Source organism: Haemorhous mexicanus, chromosome 1 (genome assembly GCF_027477595.1).
Source record: "Haemorhous mexicanus isolate bHaeMex1 chromosome 1, bHaeMex1.pri, whole genome shotgun sequence".
Classification (NCBI taxonomy): domain Eukaryota; kingdom Metazoa; phylum Chordata; class Aves; order Passeriformes; family Fringillidae; genus Haemorhous; species Haemorhous mexicanus.
This window is the reverse complement of record NC_082341.1, coordinates 149,125,178-149,144,146: the sequence shown is the minus strand read 5'-3', so window position 1 is coordinate 149,144,146 and position 18,969 is coordinate 149,125,178. Positions and strand designations below refer to the sequence as shown.

Genomic DNA, 18,969 nt, shown 5'->3' with positions numbered 1-18,969 from the left:
AGATCTATCAGTTAACTGGCTCTCTATCAGCTTAACTAGAGTTATCATAACCCTTTTAAATGGTCACTATTGCTCAGACTCTTGGAGTTTGCTAAGAATTACCATCAAAACAAAGAGATCAGTTGCAGAAAGCTTGAGGCAGTGTTTTCGATTTTAAGGAAAAAATGTATAAATCCTTATTTACTTCTAAATAAAAGTATTAAATTATAATCTCATATAAGGGATTGTTGGATCTGCTCAAACATCTTATATAAATCATGTAATATTAAAGATATTTTCACAGCATACTGAAAAATGTAATTTAGCTAAGCTTCTTTTTTCTCTTATTAAGCTTTATTAAGCAAAACAGAACTAATAAGAAGTCTCTGACTTTTTTTTAATCTTCCCTAAGTTACATCAAGTTTTATGGCATACATTGATGCCTCTAATTAATAACAAAAAAAAAATCCATAGTGTCTGTATCATTACCATAGAACACTCCAAACAAAAATTAAAACTATTCAATATTTCTTCCAAGGAAAAAATGTAATAATATGTTATGTACAGCAACTTCCCATTTCTAATCACTCTGTGATATTTGTAAAAGATTTATAGTTATTAAAGAGAAAAGTAACATTTACAAAAGATGAAAAATATGTTGCCATAAAACGGAACTGGAGAAAACATTCCCTTATATATACTTCATCTACTGAAAGGCCTAAACAGAAACTCAAATAATATTAGTATTGTCCTTAGGCAGAAATTTTGAGGAGGGAAACAAGATGACATTCAGCAAGATACTTAGACCTAAAAAAAGTCCTGCCTTGGTGAAGTAATGGTTATTTTTGATGTTTGTTTTTCCTCTGCTTTCTCTGCAGTGCTAGATGTCAGCCAATACCATGATTTAAATTATCATATTTCTAAATTCATCTCCACTCTTTGTAGATTCAGTTTCAGATACAACAAAGAGGAAAAGGAGCCTATTAAAGGACTGATGGGGGTTTTGTTTATTTTGTTTCTAAGGAGGCAATCTTCTTCTGTAACCTGGGTTAAATTGTCTCCTATGGTGCTGCAGACAAGCTGTCAAAAACTCCTTCAACAGTGTATTACCAATCTTGTGACTGCTGCTTCCAGGGGTGGAAATCGACCTGACTACCAGGCTCCACAAGAACATATCCCTCCTCAGCCCCAGTAAAACACCTGCACCTGTTGGTATCAGGAAGGAAAGACTGGAGGGATTTGGGGGCTTTTCTGTTACTTGATAAAGACACTTCCTCTGCAGTGCTTTACAGTCCCAGGTCACATTTCAGCTCTGAGCTGGCAGTGTTTTGTTCCACGGTGAAATTATCTTCAAGCACATAACTCAAAGGATTCCAGAGAATTCCTAAAAAACCTTGTATAAACATACATGCCAGGTGTGAAGTTTTTCATGTGTATGTGTTTGAGGTGCTGTAGCAAGAAGCAGAGTTTCTGGATTACGAGTATGAATATATAATATTTAGCTCATTATAAAGACATTGTATGAATTTGTAGTAAAGGCATGGAGTGAATCCTCTTTTTGCAGTGCTTAATTCTGAGGTGTTTTTCCTTCCAACCAGGGTCAATAATTAAATGGCTCCCACTAATGAATGAACAACCTTGTTTACCATGTTCTCCCTATATTTACAGTTTTTCAGATGGTAAAGAGCCCATCAAAAGACATAAACAGTCCTATAAACCCCAGCCCACAAAACACTTGTAGAAGTGATTGTATAGAGGTTGGTTTTTTATGAAAAAAATTCAGATAAAAATGACAGATTAAATAATTTTTTTAAAATTTTCCAGAGATTTATAAACTAAGAATTACTGAAATTCAACCTCCCCCAAAAAGAAGCCCCACTTTGTGACTAATTTGAGATTTGAATTAAATTAGGCTTAGCAAGTATATTCTTGGGAATTCTCCAACTCATCCTTAATAGAATCATAAAATAATTAAGGCTGGAAAAGACCTCTAAGATTAGCCATTTACCAAACACTTCGAGGGCCACTACTAAAGCATGTCCCTAAGCAGCACATCCATGTGGCTTTTAAATATCTTCAGGGCTGACAACTCAACCTCTTTCCCAAGCAGCCTGTTCCAATGCTTGGCAACCCTTTAGATGAAGAAATTTATCTAAAATCCAATCTAAATCTCCACTGGTGCAACTGGAGGCCATTTCTTCTTTTCCTGTCTCTTATTACTTGGGAGAAGAGACTGACCCTCACCTGGCTACAACCTCTCTCTTGGCCCACTGGGCACACCCTGGCTACAACCTCTCTCTTGGCCCACTGGGCACACCCTGGCTCACACCTGGTTCTAATGTTTTTGACCAGTGTCCCACGCACCTGAACCCATTCAGTTCTAGAAAGTCCTAAAGGGCAGAATTTCCATTCAGAATTGTTCCTGCCTTAGCTAGAAAGAAACAACTTGAATCTTTCTCATGGGGATTTCTGTCCCTGAAATCACTTAAAGCATAGTCTTCTAATTAACACAAGCTGCCAAGGCAAACTGCTCACCAGACACAACAGTCACAACAGTTTTCTTCTACAACATGTCAAGGAACAAATCTGTTGATATAATAAATTACAAAACTCATTCACCATCGTGCCTCAATTCCTTCAGCAGCATGAGAGACCACAAACCTATTTTTTTTCTGGCAGCACAGAGAAACTCTAACCCCCCATTATAGGTTATTCTAAAGAAAAAAAACCCAAACCATTATTTATACAGTATCTTAAAATATGTAGAAATTGCTTAATATAGCACCATACTTATGTATTCAGGCAAATGAAAGACTGCCATATTTTTCCCTTTATGTGCATAAAAATTAGAAACAATCTTTGTTACTGTGTACCATATCTAGTCCTCCTTTGCCTACATGACCAGGTCTGAGAACCCCCCTCCATCTGGCTCTCTCAAGGCCCCAGTTCTGTTTTCCAAAGTGACAGGGCTGCAGTAGAAGGAATTTGGATGGAGCTCTCTCACCAACCCACCCTAAAACAGAATGCTGATTAAGAGCTTTGGCCTAGCCCCATTCATGCTGAGAAATGAGGTTTGCCCAGGTTTCCTCTGCCTTTGGCACATGTTTCAGGAACTGAGCTATTGTGCACAAAGGCCAAGTCCCTTCCTCCTCCCACTCTGGCTGCCTTTTAGAAGAAGACTTATGTGTATGACTTCCCTTTGTTCTTAGTTCAGTTGCAGAAATTTTTCATCCCCAATGTTCTAAACTTTCAGCTTGAAATTATGAAAATGGCATAAATTTTGAATTTTCTGTGGTCTGTTCGCTATCCTATGGGGCTCCCTTCAAAACTAGATGAAATTATTAATTCAGCACTGGCAGAACTGAAAAAGGTGCATAGCTTATAAAACAAAATCACTTTTTTTCCCTCGTCAGAAATTCAGCCCAAGGAAACAAGAAATATTAATGAAGTCTCTGACTGTGTCTTTCAGTAACTTGATATTTGAGCAACTCATTTCTGTATCTCCACCTTATGCCAATTTGCTTTGCTTCCTTTCCAGTCACTAGGGGTATATTTAATAAGCTCAAACATAAATCATTCACCACATAGAAGGTAATTATTTATGAAAAATCCACATATTTTCTTTTTCTCTGGATTTAGGTGAATTGGAAAAATGTTTCTTATCAATTGCCGTAGAATTACTCTAGATTTATTATTGAAAATAGTTGGGTGTTTGAGTCTGTTCAATATCTCTAGGCAAAAATTCTGATATAAATTGATCTTGGCAGAATCAGGCCCCTTAATCTTCCACTTGCAGCAAATGAAAAGCTGAAAATAAGAGAAAAGAGAAAGGGAGAAAAGAGCCCTTGTTTGTGACATGCTGAGATTTTAATTGATCCCCTCAATAAATGCTATTAATGAATGAGTATTGAAAGGGGTGTGAGGCTGATGGATACTGACATGAATGTCTGTATAATACCAGCTGTCATTTACATGCCTAAAGACAACTTCTAGAATTGCATATGAAAAAAGGAAGAGGAATAAAATAAATTAAAGAGGAGATGATAATAGCCTCTGAATGGTGTAAGAATTTAACACTGTTGTGAAAAATATTTCCTGTATCAAAGTTCCTGTATGACAATTTTCTCTTATTTAAATAATTTACTCATTTTGCAGTTTCTTCATACATATTTAGACTTTTCATTCATTTTCATTTAATATCAACTTGCCACTCTTAGATACCATTGCAGTGAGATGATTTTAGGAAGTGGGCTTGAGCTCTACAGTGTGAGGAAAATCTTGATTTATACTAATATCATTTTATACCACTGAAAAGTGGGCAGGCCCTGACAAAACTCAGCCTCTGATATAAAACTAGAGTGTGGCTGCCCACATTATCCATGAGTCTAACCTTAATGCTCTCGTACAACCAGTCTGACAAAGCTTTGAGTCTAAACTGTAGATGTGATTAAGCTACCGAGTCATTTGAGTGAATCTCAGGAGAGCAGGCAGTTTGCCTCTGCCAAAGGCAGATACTATTAGCCTCCTGTCCTACTTGAGAGTTGTTGAATTATCTTCCTCTAGATGAAATATTTCCAGTGATAAAAAGCCCATAGTTTACTTTCAAAATGAGTATGGTGGGAATAATTAAGGAAGAATAAAAAATGAAAAAGCAATGTAGTCAGGCTGTAGTACAGATCACATTTAGCAGTCATAATAATATGATTAACAGGAAAAAAAAAAAAACACACAGGAAGACAAGGAGTCATTTAAAAGCTCCCTGTGGTTTCTTGTGCCGGTAGAGACACCTTGCCTGACCCCTGCAATGTTCCACAGGACATAAATCTTATGTCATATTTGTTAGTCCCGTGTGGGTGTTTCACATACCCAGGGTCTTGCAGATCCATGGTGAGTTTAGGTACAGACAGATGAACTGAAGCCCAGCCAGAAGCTTTAGCTGTGAGCTGAATTTGTCCCCAGGCTTCCCTGACTGCCTTGCCTGGCTCTCCTTGGGCTCCACTGCTCCCTGGCACAGGGACCCCTGACACAGTCATCTCCGCTTGGCTATTGCACTCCATAGTAACTTCCTGAGCTTTGGCAAGTCAGTCGGGTGACATCACATGACCAGGGAAAGAAAACATTCATGAGGAGTTGAATGGATTTTCTCTGTCACAAACATACACTCACATTTGCATACATCAGACCCTCATTTGCAGATCTTGATATGCATTAAGATTCTTATTCTTACAAAAAGCACATGCCTCTGAAGTTGTCTGCTTTATTCTGAATTTCAGACATGCAGGAAGGTAATATAAGTCTCATCTGAATTTACTGGAATCAGCACTGTAGCCAGTTTAAGTGAGGTCTTAAGAATCAAACAGTCTTAACCTATAGAAGAATGCAGTCTTTAACTGTGCTGAAAGAAATTCTCACTTAATAAGGGTTACCTGTGTTACCACATAGGTATAGTAAATGTTGAAATTAAAAATGTAATTAAAAAAATTAAAATTTCATAATTCTTGAGATATATCTTTCTTCTTTCTTTTCTTCCAGTCTTTCTTTCTTTCCTAAACATTGACTGTTTTTCCCTTTTCCCCCCCTCTATACTACTGTAAGGTTATTATCTGTAAAGTATTTGTAGTGGGTCTGAATAAAGTGCTGCCTTTTTATTTATTCCACCTCAGTCAAACCAATATGACATTATACACCATCCTTTTACTTTCTAGATGTGAAAGCAAACATCACTTATAGTAAGAATCAATTGAATGGGACTTTTAGAAAAGCCAAAGAACTCTAGAATCTGTGGTTTATATCTTCATCTCTTTGCATTTTGTCTAAATGAGGAACACAGAAGCTTAAGGAAGCCCACTTACTGTTTGACATGCACTGATTTATGCCATTGAGTCCTACCTACTTGTCAATTAACTTTTATGTTTCATAGTTTCACTCTATAGTTAAAAAAATAGGTGGAAAATGTGCTAGCATCAGATCTCTATTTCTCTTCATTGAGGGGGAACAGTTTAAAAAATAAAAGTTGTTTTGGAGGGGTTTAGGATGTACAATATCATTTGAAGCAATATGAAAATTTCCCAGTGTTCTTGTGTGGGTCTGCAGAGGGGCTGAAAAGAAGGGGTTGAGGAAAGAGGAGAGTTACATATGAATTTTGACATTTTAGAAGCCTGAGTTCAGTCTGGAATTTTGTGTGAAACTTGGATACCAAGGCATGGCACTCCAAAGGCAAGCACTGGTTTTAGCTGGAGACTTAACCAAAGCTTCAAACACAGTCAGGTACTACTGATGGTTTAAGGAGATTTCAGGGTGAATCAGCTTACTTTGGCCACGTGCCCAGAGCAGATTTTACCCTTGCTGGCATGCTTAAGGCCTCAGCTGACTTCTCAAAAAGCTTTGGGTAAAAGTGTGCGAATTCTGTGTGTCACTCCAGGATTGTGCAAGGCTTGTCTGAGGTTGACTACAAACCTGCATTCTTCCTAAGCAAAACTTTGAAGGCAACCCATACTTGATTCCTAGGAGAACCAGCATTCATATTTGCTCCTAGATCTTAAATTTTTCTTTTAAAAGGTCTGTTACTGAAGCCTTTACTGATTGATTATTAGTACTACACTCAATATTTCAATGACTTTCCATTACAAAAACACTTCCTTGCCACAACTTGTAATGTTCTCTGTTCCTGTGCATTGATTGCCTCCTGTTAGGGCCCAATCAGCAGAAAACATTGGGCATTTACAGGTAATCTTGGTCTCATATGCTGGTCTGGGAACTGGAAAATTGCAGTAACTCAGATATTTCTGCTCACTAAAAAAGGATCTTCTAAAATACTGATCAAATCACACAATAATATTCTGCTTCAGTATCTAATGATACTGTTAGTATGTTTTTAAAAACTAAATTCACTATTTGCTCTTAGGGTAAAGGATGTCACTAGCTGGATGCCAAACATCCTTTCTCCTCAGCATGAGCTTGATGCAGGGCAGCTTCTTTGAGATCCTTGCCATGCAGATACTTGATCAGCTCCTATAGCTGTTGGGAATACTTGAGTGTCACTGCAGAAACTTTAGGTGGGAAGGGAATTCAGTGGGAAGAAAGAGGTTTTTCATTTATTTCCAGTGTAAAAAGTGAGCAGGAAAACATGCCCTGGAGGAACATAGCCTAAATTGGGTTATTCATTATCTCATCTGGCATTTCTGAATCCCTGGCCTATGTTCCATCTAGCTCTGATAAAACATTTCTCCCCATCAGCAAGAACATCTGATTAGAATAAAATAAAAATCACTACAGCCTTTTCTTCTGCAAGTGTAAAGGTACTTGATTTCAAAAGTGATATAAATCACTATTATACTAATGTCAAGCAGGAAACATCCAGAAAAAAGGTGGGGGTTTGGTTGTTTTTTTAAGAGTAATTTTTCAACCACTTTTACTTTCACCTTAAAATTATTAAAAAATCTGCAAATATTTTCTTTCTCTTTGCTACATTTGTGTGTAGGAACACCATTGTCTCAGAATAAAGATCCTGGGGGATTGTTACTACTGCGTGTCGGGGCTCCCAGAACCTCGCCAGGACCATGCACACTGCTGTGTTGAAATGGGGCTCAGCATGATCAAAACCATCAGGTAATGCCTTTTTCTCACCCTGATTCATTCTGGCAGTGTTCTCAACTTCATACCTGAGAACACTATCACTAGACAAGTAATTATTCTGTTGGTTCAAAAATCTCAGCATTATCACTGTGAAAAGCACAGGACTTTTTTGATCCATGTAACACGTGGGAACAGTTGGTAAAATGATTTTATTAACCTGTGCTACTTCATAGATGTAACACAATAGCTGTGTGTGCAACTGAGAGGCTTCACAGTTCTTGGCAGTTCTCGCTTTGTACTGTTGTCAATTTCAAAGGAGACTGAAGAGGAGGAGTCTGAATTGCTTCCTATAGTCCCTCTAATAAAATTAAACCACGATATAAACACAAAATAGACAGCTTTGGCTATCCTTTAGCTTGGAAACTAGCTCACAGACAAACTCATAAGTACTGAGATTTTCCAGATGAACAAATTTTACCTGATAAATTAGGTTCTTGCCTAAATTCACAAGCACTGGAAGTATTTTTATGAAGGAATGTGTTCCCATCATGGAAATATAATTATGTTGCTGTTAGATTATTGTATTTTGATGCAATTACAATTAATAATAATCATATTTCAGCAGCCTGTGGGTAGGGCTTGTCCAATGAGTTACCATGACATTGGTTGACATCTAGTACTCCAAGAGAGGTTTTGTCCATCTTTTAGAAATGTATGGGTTTTTACTGATACAACATATCAATAAAAATATTACTGAGCTTATCATATTCAAATACTTTTTCTGTTGTTGCCTTCCCTAAAACAGTGTTGCCTAACATGAGCATTCTCCCTTTGCCTGGATATTTTGCTGTCCAATCTCTTTGTCTTCTTCTTGTCCAGACCCCTTTGCCCCTTTTATCTGGGTCTGTCTCATGACATACATCAGACACTTAATGCACACTGCAGCTGCATTACTGAGCTCTTAATAGAGACAGAATTTTACTAAAATTAATTAATGGAAAATGTAACTGAATAATGATTATGCAACAGTGATATCTAAGAAGGCTGGATTCAATTATCACAGGCTAAATGCTGAATAAAGTAATCAATACTTTGCTTCTGGAATTCCCACAGTGAAAGTGAAACATGAATTAGAGAACACAGAGATGAAAAAAAAATCTACCAGCACTGTTAAAATGTTTTGGATGCACACATCAAATCTTTCCATTTCCTTGGTAACACCACCTGCAGAGCACCCATTGCAAACCTTTTTCTTCAGACAGTAAATTTCTCTCCATCTCCTTACACATGTGGAAGTCTGCAACATCCTGTGCCCTTCAATGAACAGGGTCTTGAAGGCAGCAATCCAGTAGAAATATTGCTCTATTTTTAGTATCCTAAATGGCAGCTACAGTCAGTCAGAGCTGTGACACCAAAGTCCATCAGGACTTGGGTCATCCATCACAGACTACTTCAGTTCAGAGTACCCCCAATTTATTTGATAACCCCAGTATCTGATTTTCTGTCTATGCAATGAGGATGGTTCTTCCCCCAGGCTTTTCTGTTCAGAGTATAGGAGCCCTATGTTTCTTATCTCAATGTGCGTTCACACAGTTCACAGGGAGGACCAATCCTGCCATGGAATATTAGAAATACTTCTGCCCACATTTCTGAGAGAATTTGGAATTACGTACAGTCTATTAATTAGAATTAAAGAAGAAGGTATATGTCTCACAGTTAAGATAAAAAAAAATACCCTTTTTATAAAAGCGAGTTTTTTATCACATTGGTCCCCACAGAATTTTACCGTATTTAAAATGTTACAGAAATGACATTTTGATGATTATAAAATTTGTATCTTCATCAGAATATTTCATAAAATAATTTTTTTTTAAGTCTAAAATAATAGGGAGATGACCCAAGATATGCAAAACCATCATTCAGATTGGAGGGCTGCATTGAAGTTATACAGACAAACATTTCTCTCCATTGATATTGGTAATGTTGTATGGACCAGTACAACCCTCCTGGTGAGGCAGCACCCAAAAAACCCCTGTGATCTCAGGATACCATGGCTGAATACTCCTTCTATTGTCCTTGATGTCTCCATGCTCAAAGGGAACAGAACAAGAATGTCAGGTCCATTCACTACACCACATGTAAAATAAATCTACATGGACAGACCATCTCACTGGGGACTTTTGAGTGTTTTCATACAGCTCATATCCATACAGCTGAATTGTTAATATATTGTTAATTGAGAGTCTACAATTTGATTTTAAGCTTGAGTCTTGCAGCTCCACTACTCTTTTTGCAGATGAAAGGAACTGGTTAGAACTCAACAAAATAATTCAAAATCCATATTTTCTCTGTAAGGTTCTTTTGCATCACCATGCTTTGTTAAAAATCCCATAAAAGAAGTACTATTTTTGTTATTCCAATCTGTCTTCTTGTTCTTTGCTCCCTTAACTGTTGAGATCAATTGATGGGTGACTTTTAACCAGAGGAAGGCGCCATGGAATCTGATATTTACTCCAAAGTAAGGTGGTTTTGCTCCACCACTTTTAGGCACATGAAAAAATCCATACTCTGTCTGTGCTGCAAAACCCAAAGACCTGTAAATTCTGTTTATCTGCACCTAGAAATGTGAATTAAAGTAAAAAGGACAAATTCTTCACAAGGAGTTCTTTTGTTCAGCTGGTTTTCACATCTTTTCACGTGCAGCAATAACTCTCATTTGGTTTAATTTTATTGTATCAATTCCTGTCTGTACTGACTGTCGATGGAAATGGGATTCCAGTGGAATATTTAGTCATGAGATGATAATTAGTTTTAACAATTAACATTTCATGATAATTCATTTTAACAATTATCACCCAAGCTTAGTGGCGGTCAGGAATAACACCACCTTCTCAAATGTCCTTATTCCTAAAATCTCTGTGACTGGGAGTAGAGGGGAAGGAAGATTGTGTGAGACTCAGCTCCTCAAGGACTCACTTACATACTGTAATGGTGGAAATGGCACAATATGTATAACAGTGGAAATTCAAACAAACCCTTGTACTCGTATATTTGTTTGGTGAATCAAGGAGTCCTGAGTCGTTTCATTTGTTGGATCATTTCCCACTAAAAGCCATCTGAAAGAGTAACTATTATGACAGAATAAAAGGTCCCAGCATGCAATATAGGCTAAACTCCAGAAATTAGATAACAGCTTGTCTTCATTAAAAGTCTGTAATTAAGTACTAATATTAAGGCAAATTCATGAGAGCAGAAAAAAAAAAGGAAAACTAAAAAACCCAAACAAATCCGCAACCAAAAAAACCTCAACTGTTTCAGATAACTGACTGCCCTGGCAGGTTTCCTGCTTATAGAATGAAAAGAACTGCTTTTATCATCATCTGTTGATTATTAACAAAAATCACAAAATTATCAATTCTCGTTAAAGAAGTAACTCAGGCAGTAAAATAGACAGGAATTGTTTTCATAATCCATTATTTATAAATTATTTAATTAAGTAATTATATATTAGTATCATTCATCCAGTTCTGGATTCCTTCCACAGATTATTTCTCTTCCACAGATTATTTCTCTACAAGGTTCTTCCTATGATGCAATGAGCTCTGATTCAAACCCAAAAACTAAGGCTTAATTTAATTTCTGTGTGGTGGTGGAAAGGGATATTGTGACATATTCACGAGTTCAGCCAGCATTTTTTAGACAGTTCTAAGATTGAATATAGGTTTCTCACTGAGACTTGATCATATTGTCACCTCCACATGTCCTTTCAGCCACTGACTGAATGGGGAGAACATCAGAATAGATTTTCTTTCCTTGTTTTTGCTGTTGGATGACGATGTGAACTAAATCAAGTAGAGATGAATGAGTTCATGTACTTCTGTGACCTTTTTCCTTTGAATGCACCATGAAACACAGTCAAGGCCACATTGGAAAAATGGCATAGGAGTGTGTATATATACATATACATATATATGTATATGATTATATAGGTTTCTATCATATACTTTTCAAATCAAAAAACAAACTTCTAATAATATTGTCTGTGGTCCCTTGTCCTGTATTATTTTCCTGTTTCTCAGAGCAGATTGACATAAGAAAGAGGAATACAGCAGTATTAACTCTGCCCATGTAGCTACAGTTTCTCTCTGCACTCTGTGCAAGTCAGCTATATTAGTGACAATATGAAGCTTCTCCAGGTAATAGTTTTGCCTACATTAGATTACAGCTCTAAATCCAAGGTAAACTCATCCTGGTGCTATTTTAAATTGGCTCCTTGGGAAAATATTTACATTAAATTGTAAATTCAACTTGCGTAAAGTTCATCTATGAAATGCTACATCCCACAAGTCACATTGCCTGCACTGTACCATTCAAAGTGTTCAGTAGCTTAGTGTGTCTTGTTACCAAGCTTTTCTGAAATAATGGATATCTCCTTCATGGGCATGACACCGTTCCCAGAGTCACGATGAAAAGATCCCTTACATCACTTCACTATGCTGTCATGTCAGCACCAAAAAAGCATTTGAATTCCTTCAGGAAAATTCCATAATTCTGTTGAGTCCAACCAAAATGTTCCCTACATAACTGAACCTTATGATCAAAGGACATTTCGGTTAGCAGGAGATGGAGGAGATCACCTGTCCATCCTTCTGCTCTCAGCAGAGTCTGCTAAAACCCCTATTGACTTCAACCAGAATACATGGACTTTCATATTTCACCACATGAGGAGGATAATGACCATGTCTTGATGGCTAAATTGAGCAACCCCAGAGAATTTTAGCCATCACTGAGAAACAGTAGAACAAACTGGCCAACTCCACTCCTCTGAAGTCATTTTGCTTCCAGAACCAGGCAGTTGAATTCAAGTTACCTACTAGAAATGGTCTGGAACAGAATGTGAAAGGGCTTGTTGAGAATGAAAAAGCATTCTGGGTTGTTTTAAGTATCTCAAAGCAAAGTCATAACCTTGCACAATTGAACTGGCCAGCACAGAAGCAGCCTGTGTGTCACTCTCAGTCTTCGGGGCCTGAATTCCAGGGCACTCAGATTTTTGTCAGCTACAGAAAAGGCTGAAGAGCAAATTTCTGACTTTTGGCTCACCTTCTTCATGCAAATAAGAAAGGTTTCAATTAAGACCATAAAAATCAAATACCCATTAAAGAATGCTGACCAGGAGGAAATGCCAGGATCCACTTTAAATCGTTGCAATTTTTTATCTGTGGCTAGACTGAAATGAGATGAATGGCAAAAATAATTCCAGTCACAGTTACCTCATCCTGGATAAGATATCAAAGCACTTGTGAGGCAAAGAGGGCTGCTTTATAGATCATCAATAATGCATCTTCATGCATGCACTTTGTTGATGTATCTGCAGAAAGCCTGTAAAGTAGTTGAAGAAAATACATTTTTTAAATTAGAAGCTTCTTTGACAGTTGAATAAATTTAAGAGAGAGAAGAAATAGATGTGGAATACCTGAGAATTTGCAAAATGGACTCTCTTAATTTTTTTTCTTTACATTTTTTATCTAGTACATGCTATTATTTCTGACAATTTTTTTTTTTCTGACTAAGTTAGAGCTTCCACTATTGATGAAGGTGATCCAGGCATTGTTATTTTAGGCTTTGTTTTTCCTATACTTGTATGTAAACAAGACCTCCTAAAGTATGTGGTAGCCTGGCTGCTGGAGAGTTAGATTTGACCATGATTAAGTCCCCTTCTTTACATAATTCAGAAATCTTTTTCAGCCCACATCACTCCCAATTTTAAATAAAAAGACTAAGTATAACTCCATGCTTTCTTACTTACAAACAAATCACCTCACTTTTAAACTTTTTAGTCTTTGCAGAAAAATTTTGAAATCAAGTAAGCCATTTATTCTTTGTTCAACTTAATATCTTACAACAAAAATTTCTATGAAGACTATTGTTTTCACAACAGGTTATCAGCAGTTCTGCTTTCAGTCTCCTGTTGCAAATAATGAAGGAATTTGAGTGAGACTAGATCACTTCTGTGCTTTGATTCATGTCCAAGGGCTGTTTAAATATATTTCAGACTATGCATGTTACTTCATGCTATCAGGTCCCCTCCTGCAATTTTCCCATCTATCCACCTAGGAGCTGTGCATGACAAGAAGAGGATGCAAAGACAGAGCCCTGCATGTGCACCAGCACTGCAGCAGACAGAGAAACAGGATGTCCTCAGCCAAAGGGTGCAGGCAGGAGGCCAAATGCACTCTGACTGCTGGTGAAGAACTGAGATCAAATATCACCTGAGCAGCACATAAAGAGTTGCTGGGAGACTGTGAAAGACAGATAAGGCAAGGGGGAGAAGACCTTGATTGGTGTCTGCAGTGCACTGCAGGAGGTGGTGTGGACAGTGCAGCTGTGTGAGGTTTAGGACAAATTCAGAAGTCCTGTGTGGCTGATGGAGGATGCCAAAGCCTTCTCAGGCCATCCCCACATTTTTATGACAAAGGACAAGTTAAATCCAGGAATCCTTAGTGAACACTCTGGAAGTAGAGGGGCACATTGCTCAGTTGCACCATCCTTTGTACCTGGTCTCTCCAGTGATACCTGCATGTATTAGTTCTCATGTAAGATACAAATACCAGACCACAATTTAGAATAGAATAGAATAGAATAGAATAGAATAGAATAGAATAGAATAGAATAGAACAGAATAATAAGCTATTTTAATTGGAAGGAGACTACAGTGACCCTCTAGTCCAGCTGCCTGCCAATTCAAAGGTCACCAAAGTTAAAGCATGTTAAGGGCATTGTCCAAAAGCATCTTGATCATGGGCTTGGGGCATCAATCACCTCAGCAGAGAGCCTGTTTCACTGTTTGACCACAGTCATGGTGAAGAAATGTTCCCTAATGTCCAAGCTGAACATTCACTGATGGAGCTTTGAGTTATTTCCATACTTTCAGTCACTGGATCCCCGGGAGAAGAGCTCAGCATCTCCCTCTCCCCTTCCCCTCCACAGGAAGCTGTTGGAGAGAAATGAGGTCACACCTCAGCCTCTTCTTCTCTAAGTAGACAAACCTAGAGCCTTCAGCTGCTCATCACAGGACATGACAGTTGGTAAAATAAAAATTAAATTGGTAAAATAGCATGTGTGTCTATACATGTATAGAGAAAGATTACATAAATGTAGGCTATTAAAACATTTTATTAAACTAAAGGCCTTCTTATTGATTGTGTTTTTCAATGAAAAGCTTTTTGTTTAATTATTCCTCTAAATACAATTATCTTTTATTTCAAGATAATGAAATCAAATGTAAAATGAGAGATGTCTTAGTCTGAGCAAAAGGAAAAGGGGAAACAGTCATGAGAAGGGCTGTGTGATAATTCCTCTGACAGTTACGAGTATCAGTTTAAATATTTCTGTAGCATATAAAAATGATTCAAAACATTAAAATCTCAGTGGTCTCACTTCTATTAGTAGCTCTCACAACACATAAAGGGCTTCAATGTGGAGGAAGCATATCCCATCTTCCAGGGACAGGTAATGTTTTGTATAATTATGCTATTTCAAGCTTTTTTGCTTGCATGCAATGAAGAAATTTGTAAATGAAAACAATAAGCCTTAAGTATAAGAACATAGATAAATTCCTTCACAAAGTTTCTTTGTTTATTATTTTATGATTTAGTATTTTAAACCTTTTTCTCTTAGATAGCTGAAATATGTTGGCTTCCTGATGTGATTAACAGGTTTTGTAGGCAAACTACCGCACTGAGACTTGTCATATGCCTTCCTTTCTCCAACTTTTCCTAATATGAAGGGAAGGGAAATGATTAATTCCTTATTTTCAATTTTTCACATTTTTGTGCAACTAGTTTCTATTTTAGAACTCTTGGTTTTGGTTTTTTTTTTTCCTTTACAAACTGAGCTGTTGCTCCATTGCAACAATGAAAGCTCAAGTATTGAATGCAGAAAGCAATTTACCCTTTTCTCCTCTACAGAGGATCTGTCAAGGTCATTACTGATGCATCTGAGGCAAGGGCAGTTAACTTCAGAGCAGTGAAACAGAGCTGTTTATTCTTTCCCTGCTCTGTAGTGTGATCTTGCTGTGCTTCTATTGACTTCAGGGGCTGTAGAGATGAGGCCCTTTACAGACACACAGCAGGTTCATGGACCAGCAGTAGCAATGTGCTTTTCCTACCCTGAGCACACAATTTAAAGATTAATGAACACACTATTTCTGGTGCAAACAGTTATTGTCACACAAACAGAACACAAACAGTTATTGTCACACAAACAGAACGAGAAAAGCAGTCTCTTAACAAATATATTCTTTTTTTTTTTATTTTTGAGAGGTGGAATGGTCACCACCACCCCACAGAATGGACAAAACAGATTTTAAACTCACATGGTTGTCATGACAGAGCAAATGGTATTCTGACCAAATCTAATGAAAATAATAATTTGACAAAAAGTAACTCTGGAAAATCCCAATCAATAACATTTTTTTAAAAATTGAAAATAAGTAAAAAAATACACAAGAATATAAAAGAGTAGACAGGTTTGATGAACAGGTTCCTGTTCCTTAACTATCCACACTGTTCCTGACTGTTCCATACTGTTCCAACAGTTCTGTACTGTTCCTAAACTTTTTATAAGGTACCAAGCTAAAGCAATCAATAAGTGCAACAAAATATTTTCACTCAGGCATCTTTTTCTCTCTGTATCTTTCCCTGTCTGTCTGATTGAAATAAGAAGAGTGCCACTGAGCCATGCATGCAATTAAGTGCTTAATGATAACCTGGCTTTTAGAATAATTTTATCACTATTTCTACCTTTGCTATTTAGAAAGTTCTCTCATTTTACAGGCTCGACTGCACTTTGCAGCTAATTGACATCATATTTTACATCATACCCTTTTCAAAATGATATGGAAAATTGTGGCATATATTCTCATAGGTCTGGTCTTTTTTCTTTCTCTGTGTGTTCTGTTTAACAGATATGTCAGATCAAGAACAAAGCATGACATTGACATGAGAATAGGGATTCATTCTGGATCTGTTCTGTGTGGAGTGCTGGGCCTCAGAAAGTGGCAGTTTGATGTCTGGTCATGGGACGTGGATATTGCAAACAAACTCGAGTCAGGTGGAATTCCTGGGTAAGGCAAACTGAATTTCCCACAGTCAGAAAACATTGCACTGTTAACCTTGCCAAGAGATTAACTGTTTTACATTGTTTCATCAACTATGACCTTTTTTTTTTGCTATTTTGCAGTTGGCAAGGATTAGTGAGGCTATGGCCAAAAAAGGTAGAAATGGTCTGCTTGTAAAGCCATTTGAAAAGACAAGACAATTTTTTTTTTTGTTACCTCTGATTTTCTCAGAAAGATCCATCTTTTGTTTTCAGCCCTCATAGTCCTTGGAGGTACCTCAAATTTCCCAGTTAGATGTTGACCATTCATGAGATTTTCCAGGCTTCATTCTCCCACCTTTTTCATTCAAATGATAATATGAGGTACAAAGCTATAATTTGTTCAATTTTATAATGCACAAACTGTGGGAAGAATTATATGTTCATGGGTCAATAGTCTAATAACAAGTTCTTATGAGCAGCAGAATTTCTGTTAATATAATTTGTCAGAATGATTTGATGCTTTTGTAGATGTTTTGAGATATTTATCTTAACCTGCCTACATGTGAAAATGTATAGTTTTCCACTAAAAAAAAGCCTAGTTTCTTTCTGTGTCTGAGTGTCTGATGTGGCTGATTCACCTGAAAGTTGAACGTTATTTCTGCTTGATATGGCCTGTATATCCTGCTTGTTTGGAAGCTACAAATCCTAGATTGGAGCAGTAGTGATTGCAGGAATCTTCTGTCGATTTTCAGTTCCACCTGCCATTGATGAAAGATGTAGAAAAGATCACCTAGACAATTCCAATTTTAGCCATGGAATTTGGAAGCAATAGCAGCAGACATCTTGATGTGCAAAAAAATCTAAATGGTGCTGTCACCTTGAATGACAGAGATTTTAAGTCATCAAAACTGAGTCATGTGCTGTTCTCCCTACACACACATCAGGATCTGTCAGAGCTGTCATGTTCCCAGGAAATTGGAAGGAAATTTGCTTCATATATTGCAAATGCAGGCCCCTTCCACAATTCTACATAGTAAACATTTATTCTAATATATATTCTTGGAATTAGCAGAAAATGAAATTCTGCATGCTTTGAGAACAACTTCTGTACCCTGCATATGTCACCCGCCTGTAAAATTTCAGAAAAAATTTCATTGTCTGCTGCTTATCCCACATGATAGCCCAGATGACTAAGAGGATGTTTTGATCACATGAGCAAACTGATCATCTACGTTTCACCACTCACACCTGCAAAAAGCAGAGCCTATTGCTGCTAATGTGTGCAAGTCGTATGGCTGTTAATGAATGACCCAGAAAATGCACAGATAAAATGCTGCAGATAAACTGCCTGGCAGGTTTTCAGCCTGTCAGAGCACAGTGATTTCCTGGGTACCAGCGTGCCAGCAGAACAAAGCTTGTGTGTGATAGCAATGAACCAAGTCCCTAGGAATAATGATTTACATCAGAGTTTCCTGGTGTGCAGAGGAGACTTAATAGATCAGTTAAATTCATTTCAGCCTCTCCTTACTTCTCCCTGCCACAAGTATTCAAATCCCCCCACTTGTTGTAATAGTGAGGTCATTCCCTTTCCTAGAGCAGCTTCATCAGGAAAGCTGCCCTGGGGTTGTGAGCAGTCTTGCTCTCACAGTGTAAAACAAGAGCAAAGATGAACTGCAGTATTTTCCTGAGGGCATAATGGAGAGATGCAGCTGAGGACAGGAAACATCCTTTTACCCAGCCTGAGAGCAGGAAAGAAGGGGCTCAGCACTTCCCCTGAATGCCTGTGTGTGCCCCTGAGCCCCCATCCACCTCGGGTGATGCAGGGAGAGATTGCACCTGACAGAAGGAGCATGAACCAGCAGACCAGCTCCAGTGGGGAAGGACTTAGGAGCACTGAGGAAAAAAAATGGTAATTTCCAGTTTTCTGAGAGTAAAAAATGTGTCCACAGCACCTGAGAAGGAAATCTTGCTATCTTGTAGTCAGTGACATCTTCAGCCAGGATTCCATTATCTAATAGTTTTTACTTAGTGTATGTGGTCATTACTGTCCAGTACTCAATTGCATAAATCCTAGGTAATAATAATTTTCTATGGTGTCCCAATGACAGGTATCATCTAACACTGCAGGCCTGATATGCTTTCAAGAGTAGGTCAGGCAATACTTTTTGACTTCAACACTCAGGCTCCCAATGTACTGTATTTGTAGAAAATGAAAAGATATCTCTCCACATTTTAAGTTTTTTAAGCAGGCAGTACAAAACGTGAATCTAGAATATACTTATAATCTGCCAACCATTTATTAATATTTGGCCCATT

The 18,969-nt window shown here is 37.6% G+C and overlaps 1 protein-coding gene across 2 annotated transcripts in view; it reads left to right on the top strand.

Annotated features, from left to right (window-relative positions):
• The window catches only part of ADCY8 (adenylate cyclase 8), a 117,982-nt gene that overhangs the window by 53,987 nt on the left and 45,026 nt on the right, over positions 1–18,969 (top strand). For both annotated transcript variants that reach the window (XM_059867173.1, XM_059867164.1), the window contains exons 5-6: positions 7,460–7,587; positions 16,520–16,678. In XM_059867173.1, coding sequence (XP_059723156.1) covers positions 7,460–7,587; positions 16,520–16,678 — 287 coding nt within the window. The remainder of the gene's footprint in view (positions 1–7,459; positions 7,588–16,519; positions 16,679–18,969) is intronic.